At 38.6% G+C, this 22,380-nt stretch overlaps 1 protein-coding gene across 1 annotated transcript in view; it reads right to left on the reverse strand.

Annotated features, from left to right (window-relative positions):
- The window catches only part of LOC127436016 (membrane-associated guanylate kinase, WW and PDZ domain-containing protein 2-like), a 136,956-nt gene that overhangs the window by 43,291 nt on the left and 71,285 nt on the right, over positions 1–22,380 (reverse strand). Inside the window, exons 6-9 of the mRNA XM_051689899.1 lie at positions 19,457–19,536; positions 9,571–9,628; positions 9,315–9,436; positions 7,597–7,779 (exon numbers count right to left, since the gene is read on the reverse strand). Coding sequence (XP_051545859.1) covers positions 7,597–7,779; positions 9,315–9,436; positions 9,571–9,628; positions 19,457–19,536 — 443 coding nt within the window. The remainder of the gene's footprint in view (positions 1–7,596; positions 7,780–9,314; positions 9,437–9,570; positions 9,629–19,456; positions 19,537–22,380) is intronic.

The following is a 22,380-nucleotide window of genomic DNA, read 5'->3' on the forward strand; positions in this document are numbered from 1 at the left end:
TGCTGCCGCAATAAAACCCAGCAATCTCTGAAATGACTTCAGTGGCAATGTATTCCCCAGTTTGAACTGAGACTGGTCTGAATGCACTTGTGAGGTGTGCACGCATGCTCACGGAGTCGAGATGAACCCCTAAAAAGGAGATTTGCTGGCTGGGGGAAAGTGTGCTTTCCGCCCAGCTGACATTCAGACCCAGGTTTTTCTGATGGCAAAGCAGCAAGTCTCTGTGTTCATTCAGTAGTGAATCTGATTGGGCTAGTAATAACTGAGGTAAGTCGAGGTAATTCAAAACATGCACACCGTTCATTTTCAATGGGGTGAGCACCGCACTGAGCCAGAGACAGAGCGAAAGGAAGGACTTTGAATTGATATTCAGTTCCCTCGAACACAAATCTCAAAAACCGCTTGTGACAAGGTGCAATTGGTACATGAAAATACGCGTCCTTCAGATCTATTGATGCAAACCAGTCCTGAGGATGGATGTACGATAAGATCCCGTTTTTTGCTAGGAGACTGTGAATCTCTGTGCTCAATACCGGCGCATCCTGTGGTCAGACCACAGATTGCAGAACGGCGGTGAAGCGGAGTGGCCAGTGTACAAACTGAATCGTATAACTGTGCTCAATCGTTTTTAGCACCCAGTCTGACACGCCCGTGTGGGCTTGCCACGCGTCTGCACAGTGGGACAAGGGGTTTATTGATTCACTTGCTATAGGCGATAAAGCGGTGCTCACCATAGGGAAGCGGTTGAGCATAACGTGCGGGGTGCATGATACGTGAAGAGAAAATGGCACTTTTTCTGAGAATGTGTAACGGCCCTTGTTTGTACAATGGCTGCTTTTTTCTCTTTTGCGAAAACAATCTCTGTTTGAATAAAACACACTGAAGCAACATTTTGATCAATGTCCCGTTCCCGATGAACAGTAATGGAGTAGAGGAGAGAAACACGGTATGCCTCTAATCGAGCCTTCTTCGGCTCTGGGCTGTGAATAACAGCGAGCTCTGGGCTCCTCTTCACAGGGCTGGGCATGTCAGTAATGTTTCTGTTACCTGGCTGGAGTTTTATGTCTGCGCATTTGCACACCAGGTTTTTATGAGATCCGCATGGACCTCAGGGAAGAATAGTGTGCTCCTCTGGACCACGGTCTGTTGATGATGGCCGGTTTGCAAAAACCATTCATTCAGGCAAGACTTTTCGGGCTCTTCTTGAGGGGATCACTCAAGATCGAGCTCTTCAACCACCCTCGCGAGGATGTGAAGTAGCTCCTTTTCCGTGGCGTGTGCACGCTCTTCACCCTCACTGGGGAAAGAGGTGGCAACATCTTCCGTGACCATTCACCCAAAACTGCGAATGACACAGCATCATCCTCATTGTCAGAGCCGCTAAACGTAATGAGGCCGTGCACTCCAATAGAGGGCTGAAGCTCATCACGTGCATATTGCACAAGCAAGGATGTTAGATCGGAAGTTTGGGAGGCTCGCAGGGCTTGCGCTGGCATGAGATCCTCCTCTAAGACTTCAAGCTCAACCTCACTGCCCCGCGTGACTCCTCATGTGGTCCCTCAGGACTTAACATAGAAGAGGCGGGTGGGAGGGCACGAGAGGCTGGACCTTCCCTCAGAACAAGGTCAATCCTAGAGCACAATGTCCGGAGATTCGTGCCCACGCAGTGAAGGCAGATTGTTTCTATGAGAGCTGCTCGTGCTTGAGTGTGGCCCAGACCGCAAACACAGCTCTTGTGCTTATCAGGCGGCGGTACATGATTGATAAACGACAAGCGTCTGAAGCGAAGAACCTGTTCACCAAGAGTGTCTTCAACGACGATGTGGAGAACACTTCATCGAAACGCACAGGGGAGCGGAAAGCCTCTCTGTGCAGGTGCTGAGCACAGGCAACGAGTCGTCCTGTCCACGTCTCGCTGAGAAGTTCTGTCCACTGTAAGTGTATATCGATGGTAAAGAGAAAGTGTTCCAAGATGAAGACGAAGTTTGCAGTCTTGAAGGAAGAAACTTCTGAAGAAATGTTGACTGAGCGCCCGCTTATTTAGGCCTAATGCACACCTAAAGGGGCGGGGCTCAGACACCATTGTCAGTCAGAGGATTGGCGTAATTGTATAAGGGTTTCAACGAGGTCATGTAAGGACACTTCCCCATTGTGCTTACGGCAATGCAGAGTGAACTGATTCGATAGGGAACCCTAAACCCTAAGACCAAAATTTCTGACTGTAACTCATCCTAGAGCTTTCAAGCTACATCCACCAAACTCGGCACATACCTTCAGACTGTTCTGACTTACTGTGCTATGTCTGTTACAGTATACCTGACCGGAATTATGGTTTTCCCATAGATGATCCAAAATTAGTAAAATAAAACACAAAGACTTCCATTGACGGAATATTCAAATGAGCCTATTCAAACTTCAACTGTCAAAAAATTCAAATGTAAACAAACCCACACAAAGTTTTGAATCTGCTTTGTACAGTAGCTCTCTCTCCCTCGAGGCGCGATCACATTTACCTTAGAATGGCGAAAATCTTGAATTTTGCACAATGGACTTCCGGTGGCAAAGAATTTCTCCTCGCAGATTTCATGTGGAGTTCAAGTTTGGTGAACTTTGACAGGCGAATTCGCTGCGTTGACCAATAGGAAGTTGCTTGGTTTGCCAGTGACCTCTGTGTGGGTGTTCCCCATGCCTTCTTTGCTCACGGAATTTCGCTGCGCAGAGGTTAATGTGATAGTACCTTTACTTTTGTCTTTTTATCTTTTTTTCTTTCTTTCTTTCTTTTCTTTCTTTGTCAAGCCAACATCAAAGTTTGTCTTGGCAAACTTTACCAAACTATTTCAGTTTTAAAATTATCTGCCCCCATCCTCTCACACATACACAGAAGGTCAGTTCAAGTGCAGGTCCTGATGTAGATGATGAGAGATCGTCCTATTATAACAGCAATCTGTGGCCTGCTCACACTGCACAAGCCAACTGTGTGTTTGTGTTTAGAATAGAGTAGTACTATCATAAAAGGACCCTGTTCACCCATCAAAAACTTATAAAACACACAAGATTGCACGAAAACCCAAATTGCAACACAAGCTGGAGGCATATGCAAATAAAGCCACTTCCAACACTATCATCTGTAAAGGCCTTGGGAAGTGATGTCATCTTCATAGCTCACAGATGTGACACTCTTCCTTGGCTCTCTTCTAAAGTGTTGCCATGTCCTCTCATTAATACATAACATTTTAATTTAACAGACAATATATCCAAAGTGACTTATAATGCATTCAAGGTATACTTTTTATGCAAAGTATGATGACAGACTCCAAGACTTTTTTCATGACGCATGTAGCTTATTTTTGGCCTTATTTTTTTTGTAAGCTAGATCTGGCAACACTGCTTCTAAAACTAGAACATGATGAAGGAACAGAACAAGCCATCCAGAAAGTTTGACTAGCAGTGAGTACATAAGTTTTCTTTACTAGGTTAAGAGTTCTTGTCACATAGGAAATATAAAATTGATGAAAAATAGCAAATAAGCCTCCAGCATCCGCCTGTGATGACTCACTCACTTACACTCGTTCATCAGAGAAAAACACACTGCGACAAGGGTGACTTTGAGCTCTGTGTAAGGCATTAGGGACTGTTGTCAAGCGGTGGCTACAGAGATAACGATGTTTCCTTGCCAGCCCATGCATTTCCCTCTGAGATGCGAGGTCACTGCTGAACGCTGCTTATATTGCCAAGTGTCAGCATATTAAAAGAGGGCAGCTACACAGTTCTCAACAGCCCACTGAAATATGAAAATAAAATGCAAACTGCTGTCATTGTTTGTATCCCTTAATAAAAGCAGCCATGGATAGTAGGGCATTACAATCATTGGTAATAAATATTTAATTGAAATGTGTCAATGAATTTAATTCTTAATTTTATATATCTCAGGTAATTTCAGGAAATACATTCTGGAAAATATAATCGACAAATAATTTGGCCATTTTGTTATTTTTGGCATCCGCTTAACTATAATTAATGGTTAATTTAAATAATATTTAAAACGGTTTTAAATTTATTTTTTTTATTTGAGCAATTTTATGTATGTATAATTTGCCATCATTAAATTGTATTACATAGGGGAGACCAGGCTAGTTGTCATATTGTTGTCTCAAGTACAAGGTTTGGACCCACTTTATATTGGGTGTCTTTAACTACTATGAAATTAAGCATCTGATACAATGTCCTTATTATGTACATATGTGTTTTTGCAGTGTAGTTATATTTATAGTACCTGCATTTAATTACATCTGTAGTTAAACTGTTAACCTTCCCCTAAACCTAACCCTACCCCGACCCTTATCCTAAACCTAACCATACCTCAACCTCAGTAGCAGCAAATGTGAATCTTGTGAGAATTTTGCAGAACAACATTTAGTTACACAATAAGTACATTGCATTGTGTGTTTTTTAATGTTAGTACATAGTAGTTACCAAATATAAATGACATAATTCTGTATATATACAGTATATAAACAGTCACTGAGCACTTTATTAGGAACACTATAGTCTTAATAAAGTTCCCGACGTGGTCTTCTGCTGTTGTAGCCCACCCGCCCCAAGGTTCGACGTTTTGTGCATTCTGAGATGCTATTCTGCTCACTACAATTGTACAGAGTGGTTATCTGAGTTACCGTAGCCTTTCTGTCAGCTCGAACCAATCTGGCCATTCTCCATTGACCTCTCTCATCAACAAGATGTTTCCATCCGAAGAACTGCTGCTCACTGGATGCTTTTTGTTTTTGGCAGCATTCTGAGTAAACTCTAGAGTTGTGCGTGAAAATCCCAGGAGATAAGCAGTTACAGAAATACTCAAACCAGCCCGTCAGGCACCAACAATCATGCCACGGTCAAAATCACTAAGATCAAATTGTTTCCCCATTCTGGTGATTGATTGGGGATGCATTGCACTGCTGCCAAACGTTTGGCTGATTTAATCGCATGAATAAGTAGGTGTACAGGTCTTCCTAATAAAGTGCTAATTGAAATATATATATATATACACATACACACACACCGATCAGCCACAACATTAAACCACCTACCTAATATTGTTAAGGTCCCCCTCGTGCCGCCAAAACAACACAATTGTACAGAGCAGTTATCTGAGTTACCAGAGACTTTGTCAGTTCGAACCAGTCTGGCCATTCTCTGTTGACCTCTCTCATCAACAAGGCATTTCCGTCCGCTGGATATTTTTTGTTTTTGGCACTATTCGGAGTAAATTCTAGAGACTGTTGTGCGTGAAAATCGCAGGAGATCAGCAGTTACAGAAATACTCAAACCAGCCCATCTGGCACCAACAATCATGCCACGGCCCAAATCACTGAGATAAAATTTTTTCCACATTCTGATGGTTGATGTGAACATTAACTGAAGCTCCTGACCCATATCTGCATGATTTTATGCACTGCACTGTTGCCACACAATTGGCTGATTAGATAATCGCATGGATGATTGTTGGTGCCAGACAAGCTGGTTTGAGTATTTCTGTTACTGCTGATCTCCTGGATTTTCATGCACAACAGTCTCTAGAATTTACTCAGAACGGTGCCAAAAACAAAAAACATCCAGTAAGCGGCAGTTCTGTGGAGAGAAATGCCTTGATGAGAGAGGTCAACAGAGAATGGCCAGACTAGTTTGAACTGACAAAGTCTACAGTAACTCAGATAACCACTCTGTACAATTGTGGTGAGAAGAATATAATCTCAGAATGCTATTCTGAGATGCGGGTTGGCGCTGTTTTGGCGGCACGAGAGGGACCTACACAATATTAGGCAGGTAATTTTAATGTTGTGGCTGATCGGTGTATATATACATATATCAAATAATATTAGAAATTGACCTTACTGGCCATCGACCACCCAGTTCTCTAGATATGCCCATTAGCAATGGCATTAGCCAATTAAAACCCCATATCGGTAGACCACAGCTGAAGCATATATTTTCAAATATACAGGTGCATCTCAATAAATTAGAATGTCGTGGAAAAGTTCATTTATTTCAGTAATTCAACTCAAATTGTGAAACTCGTGTATTAAATAAATTCAATGCACACAGACTGAAGTAGTTTAAGTCTTTGGTTCTTTTAATTGTGATGATTTTGGCTCACATTTAACAAAAACCCACCAATTCACTATCTCAACAAATTAGAATACATCATAAGACCAATAAAAAAAAATTTTTTAGTGAATTGTTGGCCTTCTGGAAAGTATGTTCATTTACTGTATATGTACTCAATACTTGGTAGGGGCTCCTTTTGCTTTAATTACTGCCTCAATTCGGTGTGGCATGGAGGTGATCAGTTTGTGGCACTGCTGAGGTGGTATGGAAGCCCAGGTTTCTTTGACAGTGGCCTTCAGCTCATCTGCATTTTTTGGTCTCTTGTTTCTCATTTTCCTCTTGACAATACCCCATAGATTCTCTATGGGGTTCAGGTCTGGTGAGTTTGCTGGCCAGTCAAGCACACCAACACCATGGTCATTTAACCAACTTTTGGTGCTTTTGGCAGTGTGGGCAGGTGCCAAATCCTGCTGGAAAATGAAATCAGCATCTTTAAAAAGCTGGTCAGCAGAAGGAAGCATGAAGTGCTCCAAAATTTCTTGGTAAACAGGTGCAGTGACTTTGGTTTTCAAAAAACACAATGGACCAACACCAGCAGATGACATTGCACCCCAAATCATCACAGACTGTGGAAACTTAACACTGGACTTCAAGCAACTTGAGCTATGAGCTTCTCCACCCTTCCTCCAGACTCTAGGACCTTGGTTTCCAAATGAAATACAAAACTTGCTCTCATCTGAAAAGAGGACTTCGGACCACTGGGCAACAGTCCAGTTCTTCTTCTCCTTAGCCCAGGTAAGACGCCTCTGATGTTGTCTGTGGTTCAGGAGTGGCTTAACAAGAGGAATACGACAACTGTAGCCAAATTCCTTGACACGTCTGTGTGTGGTGGCTCTTGATGCCTTGACCCCAGCCTCAGTCCATTCCTTCTGAAGTTCACCCAAATTCTTGAATCGATTTTGCTTGACAATCCTCAAAAGGCTGCGGTTCTCTCGGTTGGTTGTGCATCCTTTTCTTCCACAGTTTTTCCTTCCACTCAACTTTCTGTTAACATGCTTGGATACAGCACTCTGTGAACAGCCAGCTTCTTTGGCAATGAATGTTTGTGGCTTACCCTCCTTGTGAAGGGTGTCAATGATTGTCTTCTGGACAACTGTCAGATCAGCAGTCTTCCCCATGATTGTGTAGCCTAGTGAACCAAACTGAGAGACCATTTTGAAGGCTCAGGAAACCTTTGCAGGTGTTTTGAGTTGATTAGCTGATTGGCATGTCACCATATTCTAATTTTTTGAGATAGTGAATTGGTGGGTTTTTGTTCAATGTGAGCCAAAATCATCACAATTAAAAGAACCAAAGACTTAAACTACTTCAGTCTGTGTGCATTGAATTTATTTAATACACGAGTTTCACAATTTGAGTTGAATTACTGAAATAAATGAACTTTTCCACGACATTCTAATTTATTGAGATGCACCTGTACAGTATGTTTCTCACCTGTGCCCATCTTCGCATCCTGTGCTGCAGGTCCATCAGGTATGACACTCTTCACCTGCAGGAACTCATCTGGTTCATCCCCACCGATGATGGTGAAGCCGAATCCCATGTTGCTTTTCTGCAGTGCCGTGGTGAGGAACGTCCCTTTGAGCTGTGTGGCATCTCGTGTGAATGGAGGCTTTTCTGTGAAGACAAACACAACCAGAAACATTATGATGAGAATGAGACTGCTCATTCATATACTGTACATATGAATGGGAGAAATTGTAACGCTAAATATGGCTGCAGGAATGGAAGCCTTTGTGACTGAGACAACACCTGTCAGATTCACGGTAACATGATAACAATGGTATAAATTGCACTACTTGTAGCTCAACTATCGCAAAAAACGCATTCTATTGTTTAGGTTGGTCTAGCTAGCACATATGCGTTCTTGAATTACACTTCAAAAGATTTTGTCTTTGTTTTTAAGTAAAAATATCTACACACCCTTAAAACAAGATACATTTACTTGACAAGCAAAATTACATTAAGTCTTAATTTCAACATAATTTAGTAAGGTTTAAGCTTAAAACAACAAATAACTGTTTATCAATGAGGTAAGAAAAATAAACTTGTTTTGCCTTTGAATTAAGTTTATTTTTATCACCCCACTGGCAAATAGTTTTTTCTTGTTTTAAGCAAAAACATCACTAAATGTTACATTTCTCTGAATACAAGATTTAAAGTTGCTGTAAGCAATTTTAGCCATTCTAGAATTTCCCCAGGCTGAGCCGTTGGATTAGCCACACCCCCTTTTTCCAAAACCCTGTGCTCCAACGATACCAAATTAGCTTTATTAAGACTGACACAAGCAGAAACGGTTGTCAAAAACAACAGCAGCAAAATTGCGCCCTCAACTGACAACTGTTATGAGCAACATGGCATAAAATTGGCAGTAAGCCTCAATAATTTGCTGCAACAACAATACTATGAGAACGTGTAAAATGATTGACAGGCAAAAAGCATCATTGTCCGTGGCCCACGGACACATTCTGTTTGCTGTTTTTAGAGTCTAAATCTGTAAAAGAGACTGGCGAAATATCTTAGGACACTTGTTTTCTTGATATCTTTCAGAGAGTAGTAAACATTTTTGATAATTTCCATGAAAAAAAAAAAAATCGCTTACAGCACTTTTAATATCTTACGTTACTTTGCTTCTCAAGTACATTTATTTTATTTTAAGGATGTTAAGTTATTTTTACCGGGAAAAAAAGACAAAAATACTGAGTATGAAAATTATTTTTTTTCCAGTGTAACTTGAACCTGAAAAGTATTGTTTTTTGCATAATTTGAGCTTATAAAGTACCATTTATGATACCATTGTTATCAGATTTTATTGCTGATTTTAAAAGTTATTTGAACGCAACTTTGCAAAGTTTTGGTAAATTCGGTCTTAAGTAGGTAGGAGCGATACATGTGATAACGAATATACCCCGAAAGTGACCTAACTTGCCTTAAAAGTACTTTGACACAGCAAACATGAATAATGAAACTATACCCTGCCTACAGAACCCCCACTGAAAAGGGCGAACATGGTTTCTGTGGTCTTTGGTCACTAAGCTAAAGTGACGTGAAAGTAGGGCACACCTCAGCAACCCAAAAATGATAAAGACCACAATAAAACCATGTTCGGGAGAGTGAAGATGCCCTATATGGGCCATAGAGTAGAGCAGTACCTCTGTATATGGTGGGCAATGGCAGCGCTGATAGGCCTTGACTCTGCATTTGCTGTTGCTGTTGGATTCTTCTCTTGGCCTCTAGGACGGGGTTCTCAAATTGTGTCCTTCTGTTAATGTGGCTGCGGGCATGAACGAGCAGATATTTAATCACGCTGGGATCCTCCCTCCCTCTGTGCATTTATTGAAGAGCATTACACATGCGAGTCGGGTTTGGCAAATGTTTGGTGTTAAGGAGGAAATTAGAAGAACTTACTCGACATAGTAACTGCCGTAAATAGGGTCGTCTATTTTCTCCCAGCCATATGGAAGTTCTTTAGAAAGAAAACAATTAAATATCGTATAGTCTAATATTGTATCATTATACCTTTATCTGTAATGTTGAAATTATTTCAGAAACACTTCATAATGACTTTTAATATACTATATAATCAATTATGTTTTTGTGAATAATTGTAACCACAGTACATAACTATATTTTCAAATTTCTGAAGAAGCAAGAGTGTTGCATTGCCAAAATCACTATGTGGTTGCTAGGGTGTTCTACACTGAAAACTCTAATAAGTTGACAACTCATTTAATTAAGTAAACTCTTTCCTTCAATTGAATTAATTAATGGCATCTCAAAATGTATGTAATTAAGTTCAGTTAACTTGGTGTTCATTTAGAATGAACTTAACTATTTAAGTTAAGGTAACTAGATGCAAGTAGACAACTCAGATTTAGTTTCTACTTTTGTTAATAATTTTAATTGAAATTATTTCATTTTAGATAAAACAATAGCACAGCTCAAATAAAGATCATGACAGATTCTAGATCAGTCATTAAATAAAATTAATTCTCTGAAGAAATGCATATATACCTGCACTTTAAATGCACATTCACCAAGAGAATTGTTGACATCATACGAAACAACTATTTGCAACAAAGCAACATAAGTAATACTAAAAAAAGAGCTAAAACCTCTATAAATTCTAAATTACAACTATTTAAATGAACCCATAACTTCCCTTTGACCGTGGAAACAAAATTAAATAGGCAATTCAAGCGCAAAGCATTATAAGTATTCCCCATAGCCTCAATTTTGTACTTAGACGTTTGAGTTATTAACACTTAAAAGCTTACTGGGGTCATGACATAGTCTTTTTTATAATTTTATCTTCCCTGAGGTCCACTGATAATGCTAATAAAGAGCTGAAAAAAAACCGCACATACATAGTCCAAAGCACAATGAAGACGCACGCACATCCATTATCATAATGCACTGAAGCCAGGAACGCATCAAAATGGTCAATGACGTACATCTAGTGTACGTTTACATACACCAACAATTAAAAATAGTGCAGATGGGCGAAAGAACTGTTTGTGCTCAAAACAGCAAGAGGCGGCAGCTGAATGACAGAGAATGGTGTCTCCTCTTCAGAGTTGTAACTTCACACCGCGTCTTTAAAAGCAGTACAAGATACGTGACAGCGGTCAAAGACATCTGTCTAGTGCATGCTTCTATACAAAAATAATTATAAATAGTCCAGATGGGTACCCTTTGGTGTTCAGGAATAGTTAAGAAGCCACACTAGACCTGCTTGTCCTGCTCTCTCTCGGAGTACAAATGGAGTGCAAGTGGGCGGGGCCAAGGCTATGATGATGTAAAGTAGGCATTGATGTTGTTGCTGTAGAGGCAGTCATGAATTAATGGGCCCCCTAGTGACATAGGGAAGTCGCGAAAGTAGAGAACGAGGCATTTGTGCTTGGTTTCAATAAATTATATTATTGCATTAGGGATTAAGTTTTGAGTTCTGAAATATACAGTATGTTTTTAAAGTAGAATGACCTCTTATATGTCAAAATATAAAAGAAAATTGTATTCCTCATGACATGACCCCTTTAAGTATATGGATTTTTTACATAAATAAGTTCAATGAACTTCAATATTTGAGTTACAGTATGAACCCAAAACTTGACATTTCAAGTAATACTTAATTAAGACAACTTGATATGCCAAGTAATTACAACTTTAGGGTTTACAGTGTGGGTGGTTGCTACGTGGTTACTATTGTGTTTGTGTGGTAGCTTTATGATACAGCTGAGCAGGGTTGAGTCTGGCGACCTCCTGGGGAAAACTAAGGTTGTGGTGAGCGTGCTGGCACACTATGGCTGCCGTCGCATCATCCAGGTGGATGCTGCACACTGGTGGTGGTTGAGGAGATTCCCCCTATACTATGTAAAGCTCTTTGAGTGCCTAGAAAAGCACTATATAAATGTAAGGAATTATTATTAATTATTGTTATCACTTTATGCCTCGGGTCCTTCCCTTAGTCTAAGTCTATGTGATTTTTGTGCCTGTTTTATTGTCTGCCAGCTGAGCACTTCTCATAATACTCACTTATTCATAAATAATTAAATACCTTAAAAGAATATAATGCAATAAAAACACATGATCAATACCTATATTCAGGTATATATAATGTGTTTAATTATAATGCTTAATATATAACCATGAATAGCTACTTTTATTACAACTAAGAATGAACATATTTCTTATATATATATATATATATATATATATATATATATATATATATATATATATATATATACACACAGTATATATATATATATATATATATATATATATATATATATATATACACACACACACACACACACACACACACACACACATATAATGTGTATTATAAATACCTTTATAATGCTTTATATTTTCAGGCTTCAAGTCTTACCTTTTCATTCATATTTATATAAAAAAAATAATTAATGCAAAATTGACAAGTGACCCTGACTGTATACAAGGCAACAAGCTTAAAATAAGCTATTTAATACATGACAGAAACTATCCTTGCCATGAAAACATTTCTCATAATTTTCATTATGGTGAAGCCCAGTCCAGTAAATCAATAATCCTGGGGATGCTCGAAATCAAGATAATACAACCAAATCCGTCTGGACGTCTTTTAAAAACACATTCTCTACACACACTAGAATTTTGATTCTGTATAACGAAAAATCCAATCGGCCGTTCACGCTGGCAGTCAGTGTGTAAAACAAAGCTTAATTAGGACACACAGCGGTAAGTGAGGGGAGATCTGGCAGCCCCAAGGTTTCAGCCAACATACTTCAATGCAATTCAATCCCACTGAGAGACACAAACCAAATTAAAGGGCTGACCATATCACCATGACAACACAGGGCTGTCATCACATGCAACATTGTAGATGTTTTTCCCCATCTGTTTTGTTTTTCAACCAAATTTGATATTATTAAAATATCAGTAAGAAATGTGGAACATGCACAAACTCACAGTAATTATCTAAACATAACCAGTGGGATGTAGCAGAGGTTTGTTTGTGGTGTTATGCACAAACACATACACATATCTACATGCAGATGAAGTCATCTCTGCATGTGAGTATAAACAATGTGTATTAAACATGCAAATCGCGTGCATGCACACAAATGAAATGCTAAAATAACTCATATCTGTTCAGACACCGCCTTTCTCCATTGATTAACTACACTGCTTGCTTTTTTCAAGAGTTAAAGTCACTCCACAGTCAATAAACTGATACATCAGAACTAGTTTACTAAAGGTGAACCATCGGTATTGTTATTGCTCATACTTGAAGTTAGTGGTTCTGCGTACCTAAAGGGGCGTACACACACAACGTATTCCTGTCTCAGTCTGTGCTGTTTTTCAACTGTGTTTCTATGTAAACAAGTTCTAGATGGACATCGTTGACCGTTGTGCCTCGTCTCATTGTTTTTTCAGCGTGTTGCACCAAATCGCCGTGTTTTTAAGCGCCGTGTCAGGTTAAATAGACTGTCCATTTTTAAAAGTGTGTTTTCGTGTGTTTTCATTGCGATGTGTCTAGCTTTTTCCGCGTAAGAAGGCATTCAGACTGAACAGCCTCTAACTCATCCCACACTTTTTGAGGAGATATTGTGCTCTTACATTTTCTAAGCAATCAGACTTAGGATTTTCCCCTGATGGGTAAATAAACATGCAAAAAAAAAATATTCCATAATCAAATATCTAAGGTCAAAAATATAATAGGGCTCTTTTTGCTTAGGCCAGTTAGCAACCAAATAGAAACCACCAAGACTAACCCTAGCAACATTTTACACTAGCAACAGCATAGTAATGTGCTAAAAACACCCTGAACACCTTAGCAGCCACATAGCTACACCCTGGCAACCACTAACATCACCATAGCATTGTGGCTGTTAATTTTGCATGGAAAAACACCACTTACATTTTCTTCCTAAAATGTAAAAATCTAGGGAAAACAGACCACAAAATATTGATGACTCATCCTGCACTCACTCATTTTGTCCAATCAAATGCTCTCTAGAATGAGCAGGCCCCTCCCCCTAATTCCACTTACTTCTGAATAGCATTATCAATTAGCAAATCGTGTTTATGGCTGTTATGTACAGTAAAGCCCATTGGTTATGTTATCTATTTATTTATTTTTTAAGAAGGGACCCCATCCAAACTTCCTGTTTCAAAAGAAAATACATCAACACAGGAAAAAAAAATGGGTTTGTCAAGCCTTTTGATGGGCTTTTTAACTTCTCTAATTGTTTTCTTTTTTTTTATTTTTTTATTTTTTTTCCCAATTTGGAATGCCCAGTTCCCAATGCGCTCCAAGTCCTCGTGGTGGCGTAGTGACTCGCCTCAATCCAGGTGGCGGAGGACAAATCTTAGTTGCCTCCGTGTCTGAGACCGTCAATCTGCGCATCTTATCATGTGGCTTGTTGAGCGCGTTACCACGGAGACATAGCACATGTGGAGGCTTCACACTATTCTCCGCGGCATCCACGCACAACTCACCATGCGCCCCACCGTGAGCGAGAACCACATTACAGTGACCACGAGGAGGTTACTAGGGGTGTGACGAGATTTCGTGCCACGAGATCTTGCGATATTAAAACGTGACGATATTTCTCGTTGAGGTGAAAAGCTGTCTCACGATATCAGCATGACGGAGTGTTATGGTGAAATTAGCATAGAAGATGCTCCCACCACTTTTAAATCGTTTGTGTGGCAGCATTTTAGGTACCCCATGGAAACAATAAACAGTGACAGAGTGACAGACAAGACACAAACAAAGGCTGTGTCTCGTTTGGAAGGCTGCGTCCTCCGGAGGTCGCATTTATCGGCCGCATACATCATCGATGCAATTGAAAAAAAAAATGTGTCTTTCTTTTTCTTATTTTTTATCTATTGTCAATGCCTTTTATGTATATGCATTTACATTTATACAGTTGTTAATTGCATTCCCAATAAAAAAAAAATATAATGAAACGAGACAGCCTCGATGACGTATGTGGCCGACAAATGCGACCTCCAGAGGACGCAGCCTTCCAAACGAGACACAGCCAATATGTAAGCACTGTAAGAAAATAGTGCCGTACACCGCAGCTAACACAAGCACTATGCAAAGACACCTACAGAACCACTGCAGTTCTTAACTAAAATCAACCAGGTCTGAAGAGACTCATGTGAAATCATACAGGAGAGAAGCCAGTCAGTTGAGTTTGTGGCAAAACCTTTTAAAGCATATTGTCTTTTACGGCATATGATAATTCATACTCAGAAATTAGAACTGAAGTGACATTCATTACAAGATGATTAGTTAAAACTTTTCAAAATGCACCTGCATTGTTTTGCATTTTGTGACTTTCAATCAAATAAAAGACTATTTTTCCAGTCATATACACTACCAGTCAAAACTTTTGAAACACTTGCCTGAAATGTTTCTCATGATCTTAAAAATCTTTTGATCTGAAGGCGTATGCTTAAATGTTTGAAATTAGTTTTGTAGACAAAAATATAATTGTGCCACCATATTAATTTATTTCATTATAAAACTAAACTTTAATAAAAATAAATCGGTTTTTATAAATTGATGACTTGGACCAAATAATAAAGAAAAGCAGCCAATAAGTGCCCAACATAGATGGGAACTCCTTCAATACTGTTTAAAAATCATCCCAGGGAGATACCTCAAGAAGTTGGTTGAGAAAATGTCAAGAGTACATGTCTGCAAATTCTAGGCAAAGGGCGACTACTTTGAAGATGCTAAAATATAACACAGTTTTGATTTATTTTGGATTTTATTTAGTCACAACATAATTCCCTTAGTTCCATTTATGTTATTCCATAGTTTGATGACTTTACTATTATTCTAAAATGTGAAAAAAAAAAAAAAAAAATTATAATAAAGAATGAGTAAGTGTTTCAAAACTTTTGACCGGTAGTGTATATAGTGTTAAAATATTGTCTTGTCTCGTTCTCGTGAACCCAGTATCGTGTATTGTCTCGTCTCGTGAGCTAAGTGTATCGTCACACCCATAGAGGTTACCCCATGTGACTCTACTCTCCCTAGCAACCGGGCCAATTTGGTTGCTTAGGAGACCTGGCTGGAGTCACTCAGCATGCCCTGGATTTGAACTCGTGACTCCAGGGGTGGTAGTCAGCATCTTTACTCGCTGAGCTACCCAGGCCCCCCACTAATTGTTTTATTCACTGTTCTGATTCATCAGTGCTTTTTTACTCATACTGTGATAAAAAACCAAAAAAAAAAAAAAACAGATATTCAGATATTTATCAGTAAAGTGAATGGCCGCTTTGAACATCTAGTGAGGCACAAATGGCATGATGGAGGAGGTGGGAGCAGGTGTGCTGGCCAACAAGGATCTTGCACCTCCCTAGGAGGGTTAGAGCAATCAATACCCACCTACACACACACACACACACACACACACACACACACACCGGCTACTCCAAACAGCTAAATAGCATCTGTCTGACCCTTTTCCACTGCATGAAAATGATTATCATATTAAGGTTTACATTAAGAAAAGACCTCTCATAGGCTGTCATCCAAGAGGCACGGAGTGTCATACAATAGGATTCAGGATGAGCTTCTTATATGTGTCACATACATGACTTAACTGTGAAAGTGAAGGCGAGTAACACTCCAGATGGCAGCACTTTCTTAATGGAAAAAAGTGAAAAGTCTGGCATAACCTTGGCTGGATTTGCTGTCTTTTTCTTTTGATAATCATATCTTGGTTCAGTAATAATGAGAGCCAATGAATGAAAATGTAGCTGGGCCAACTAATATTCTCAATGTTACAGATGTAATATAATATACTGCCATGCAAAGCCAAAATGCAGTAACTACACATTTTGTCAAAATTTAGTTTTTAAAGTCTCGTAGTCTATGATCTGTCCTGTGACAGATAGGTTTGGTTTAACTATCTTCAAATTCATAGAAAACAAAGTGAGATTATTTTATAATCCACATTTGGCTGGACAATCAAAAATCTTTGAAGCCATTTTACTCAGTTTGAGTGTTGATGTAGTTACTGCCTTTTGACTTTGTTTTATTAAATTTTGTTGAATTAGAAGCCATTCACACAGGACACGTTGTCGCATTCCGTCTGTACTACTAAACTGTTGGTCAACATATGCTAGATGGACGCCTGTGAGTGTTGCAACACATCTCATTATTTTTAAGCGTCTCGCATCAGAAGCGCTACATTTTTAAGATGAATATTGAGATTACATCGTCATGTCAAATAAGTTGTAAAATTGGCAATAACTTTACGCAGAGGTTAGTAAGCAATTTTATCACACTAAAATCATGTTAACAAGCAAACTGTTTATATCTTGTATTGAACCTGGAATATTTCTTTAAGACATGGATTTAACCCGGACCACCTTAAATATCTTTCTCAAGCCTCCTTAAATCAATGGTCGTCCATCAGCAGTTGCCATGGAAACTATGGGAGAAGTCTCTTTTTCAGGCTCTTTTATTCACTAAGTGGCATATGTATATTTGAGTGCATAGAATGCACAAGTGTACATATGTGTGTGCATGTGTGCCGATATGTGTGTCTTTTTAAGTCCTGTGAAATTTGTCCTCTAATAACAACAACTAATAAAGGTTCATTCAGTTAGCAGGCACCAAGTACATTTTAGAGCCTGAAAACAATGGTAAATTAATTCCACTGTTAATTACCCAGGCATCCTTTTGAAGTTACACAGAAATGTTTCACAGTGATGCTAAATGCAAGAGGGTTGTGACTACCATTCATTTTAAGGCAAAATTAGGATGACACATACAGATAATCTTTAATCTAACGTTAGATGTGAATATATGATGAAAGAAAAATTGTGCCACCCCACGAGGCCACAAGCTAACAAATATCTGAATTATATTCTTTATTAGGAATTGATGGCTAAACTTTAAAGACGGGCATGGAGAAGCCATGTTTAACACACCAAAAATTACTGGGCACAACAGAAATCAATTATGAATATGTATTTGAGCTTACTTTGTTGCATAGATGTGCAAAACCTCGATCTATGTTCTAATAGGGAGAGGAATATTAGTTGACAGGTCACAGAGAGGCACTAAAAAGGCCTGTGGAAAGAGATATTGATTTATCTAGCCCCAATAAATTGCATTTTAATTCAACAGAGGCTTTCAAAGATGGTAGATTTGCGTACACAGTAGCAGCATGCATGTGTAACAGCCCAAATAATAAGAAAATAGCAAAAAACAGGGGTTTGGGGCATACTGTGGAATACATCATGGTTATTAATGTAATGTTTGAGAGTTCAAGGAATATTATGAGCTTGACAAAAAATGGCCAATAAAGTGTGCATGAATGAATGAACAAGTGGATGAATGAATGGATGGATGGCTATATGAATCAATGAACAAACAATTAAATAAATGAATAAATTCAAATTAATGAATGAATGGGCGATGGATGGATGAATATCTAAATGAACGATTGCACAAACAAATGAATTAATAAAAATGAACGAATGAATGAACAAATAGGAAATGGAAAGATGGCTATATGAAAGAATGAACAAACAAGAATGAATAAAAATCAACGAAAAAAACGAATGAATAAATTAATGAATGAATGAATGCATGGGTGATGATGGAAACATGAATAAATGGCTGTATGAATGAATAAATAAACAGATAAATGAATGAATAAAACAAATGAATGAATAAATGAATGAATGAACAAAATGTTTTTATCCAATTCAAATAATATTATGGGCTTCACAAAAATTAACAAACGAATGAATGAATGGGTCCATGGATGGATGAATAAATAGATATATGACTGAATGAACAAACAAACAAATGAATGAATAAAACGAACGAACTGAAAAAATGCTTCTTGGATGGATGGTTGGTTGGATCAATGAATGAACAAACAGATAAATGGCCGAATTCATGAAAAATGCACAGATCAATTGATACTGTCACTACTATCTTTCTTTTTGTTTTTGTGGATTTTCTACCCTTTTCTCCCCAATTTGGCATGTCCATCTCCAAATGCACTCTAAGTCCTCGTGGTGGTGTAGTGACTCGAATCTCAGTTGCCTCCACATCTGAGACCGTCAATCCGCACATCTTATCATGTGTCTTGTTGAGCATGTTACCGCGGAGACCTAGCACGTGTGGAGGCTTCACGCTATTCAATGCGGCATCCACGCTCATCACCGAGAGTGTGAACCACATTATAGCGACCACGAGGAGGTTAATCCAACGTGACTCTACCCACCCTAGCAACCGGGGCCAATTGGCCAATTGTATCACGTGTCCCACCAAGAGTGTGAACCACATTAGAGCGACCACGAGGAGGTTAATCCAACATGACTCTACCCACCCTAGCAACCGGGCCAATTGGTTGTTTAGGAAGCCTGACTGGAGTCACTCAGCATGCCCTGGATTAGAACTTGCGACTCCAGGTGTGGTAGTCAGCGTCTTTACTTGCTGAGCTACCCAGGCCCCCGCACTACTATCATTCATGAACACAGTGTCTATAATCATTATGAGCTTGAGTTATTAGTTATTGATTTTACATCAACCCGGACCACACTGTGAGCGTATCCTGACACATAAACAAACTGATCCTGTGTTAAGCACTAAATGGAAATCTCTGTCTTAAAATCCATGTCAAACTCTCTCAAGCCTGCGTCTCCAGAGGGAAAAATAAATGTACAGGTCACGACATCACATTCCTCCAAACATAAAAGCAGTAACACACTCTCATACATGTTAACAAGTAGGTATACTCACCATCTTCCTCACATTCCTCCGGGGGCTTGGCTTTCTTCGCTAGTCGAGGGTCAAGCCATGACGTCGTTTTGGTATTGTGACTTAAGATAATGAAAAAAATGCTTTAGTAACAATTTATGTTACGTATAATAACACACTAATCTTAATAAAGCACATTTCAAGCAAAATTATGGTGCATTAACATTTATACCAGTGGTTCTCAACTAGTTTTGCTTCAGGACCCAGATTGTTTTACACTGGACATTAAGGTCTCCCGACACAGTAACAAAATTGTTTAGCATACAGAAGAAACAAAAATATATTTAAAATTAAACTGAAATGTATTAATTTTACCATGAACGGCATAGGCCCAACAATATGCAAAATTATTATTATCCATGACATAGGATAAATAAGAAAATGGCAATTTTGTGAATGCATAAACAACAGAAAAAGTGTGCACAACAATTGGGTCAACAAACACTGGGCCAAATATTTTATAAGTATTAGACATGTTACAAACTGACAGATTAATTTACGCCAAAATAATAATTTCAGAAGAAGTTTGGTTGGACACTGCCATGACATCAAGAACAACAAAAAAATGTCCTACCTTTTAAAAGTTGATAAGCCTATTTATATTGCTATCCAATGCTTGATTATTTTGTTAATTGCATTTTATTATTTGCCTTTTGCTTGACCCTATCAGAACAGGGCTGCGTTTCCCAAAAGCATTGCAAGCTTAAGTTGATTGTAGAAGCAACTGGCGCCAATGGGTTCAACGATCTACTTTCGCTTACGATGCTTTTGGGAAACACAGCCCAGATCTGTGATCCACCACAGCTTTATACCAGTACTACATTGCGAGTACTGTTTATAGATGTGAAATATGCCATTGATTTTTAATTTCTTCAATTATCCAAAACAGATGCATTTCTATGCATGATATGCTGGCAAAACATTGGGACAAGCCTCACTTTGGAATGTAAAACATTCTAGACAAGATATCCCATGAGACCTTAGTCATAATGGGACATAGTGGGCGTGAGGTTTCCAGTCAACAAAATGACAATCAATAATTTTAATGAGTCCCTCGCTTCTCATTATGGACAGAGAGACAGTGGGAGGGAGGAGAACATCTTTCTCTCACTCTCAAGATCACTTTCTTTCATTCTGTGACTCTGGCTGTTAGATTCAGTTTTATGGTGATTCATTTATCATTGTGATTCATGGCTCAGCATAATCCAATGAGTCAATTCATCCCTAATTAAAATGGTACCATGCACTAGTGCTGGGCAATATATTAAATATTCATGTTATATTTACGATAATGTTTCTGGAAATATAATATCATGCGACATCGTGAATATCGCAATGATAATGCACTTTTTATATATCCAAGTTTCTTGAAATCCATGTCATTAGATTAGTTTTGCGATACCTCCTCACGAGTACAAGAGCGTTAAGACAGAAATGTTTTAGCAGCATCACTGATTCTAATACTTTTTAGTTTGAAAACAGTGATTTTGCATTTATCGTTAATAATCTTAGAATTGGAATGCGGTCCCCCCCCCCACCCACGAAAAATGAAACTCTCAAAAACGCCTTCAAATACCGCATACTTTGGAAAAAAATTACGTTAGGAAACACATTAGTGTGGACATACCCTTAAACTAACTAAACTACAGTTGCAAAACCTCAAAATTCAATTATTTCCATGAATTGGTTCAAACTGGGGGTTTAAAACTCAGATTCAAGGACTTGTTTGAGTCATCATTAAAAAATGTTAACACAATTCCCTGGATGTTAAATGTATTAAAATAATTTTGTAAAAAAAAAAATAAATAAATAATAATAATATATATATATATATACATACACACACACACACACACACACACACACACTGGCAGCCAAAAGTTTGGAATAATTTACAGATTTTGCTCTTATAGAAAGAAACTGTTACTTTTATTCACCAAAGTGCCATTCAAGAGATCACAATGTATAGTCAGGACATTAATAACCTGAACAATTACTATTACAATTTGAAAACAATGTTCAGAACTTCTTAAACTATTTAAAAGTGTTCTCATCAAAAAACCCTCCACATGCAGCAATGACAGCTTTGCAGATTCTTGGCATTCTAGCTGTCAGTTTGTCCAGATACTCAGGTGACATTTCACCCCACGCTTCCTGTAGCACTTGCCATAGATATGGCTGTCTTGTCGGGAACTTCTCACACACCTTACAGTCTAGCTGATCCCACAAAAGCTCAATGGGGTTAAGATTCATAACACTCTTTTCCAATTATCTGTTGTCCAATATCTGTGTTTCTTTGTCCACTCTAACCTTTTCTTTTTGTTTTTCTGTTTCAAAAGTGTTTTTTCTTTGCAATTCTTCCCATAAGGCCTGCACCCCTGAGTCTTCTCTTTACTGTTGTACATGAAACTGGTGTTGAGCGGGTAGAATTCAATGAAGCTGTCAGCTGAGGACATGTGAGGCGTCTATTTCTCAAACTAGAGACTCTGATGTACTGATCCTCTTGTTTAGTTGTACATCTGGCCTTCCACATCTCTTTCTGTCCTTGTTAGAGCCAGTTGTCCATTGTCTTTGAAGACTGTAGTGTACACCTTTGTATGAAATCTTCAGTTTTTTGGCAATTTCAAGCATTGTATAGCCTTCATTCCTCAAAACAATGATTGACTGATGAGTTTCTAGAGAAAACTGTTTCTTTTTTTGCCATTTTTGACCTACTATTGACCTTAAGACATGCCAGTCTATTGCATACTGTGGCAACTCAAAAACGAACACAAAGACAATGTTAAGCTTCATTTAACAAACCAAATAGCTTTCAACTGTGTTTGATATAATGGCAAGTGATTTTCTAGTACCAAATTATCAATTTAGTATGATTACTCAAGGATAAGGTGTTGAAGTGATGGCTG

The sequence above is a fragment of the Myxocyprinus asiaticus genome, chromosome 46, assembly GCF_019703515.2.
Source record: "Myxocyprinus asiaticus isolate MX2 ecotype Aquarium Trade chromosome 46, UBuf_Myxa_2, whole genome shotgun sequence".
Lineage (NCBI taxonomy): Eukaryota > Metazoa > Chordata > Actinopteri > Cypriniformes > Catostomidae > Myxocyprinus > Myxocyprinus asiaticus.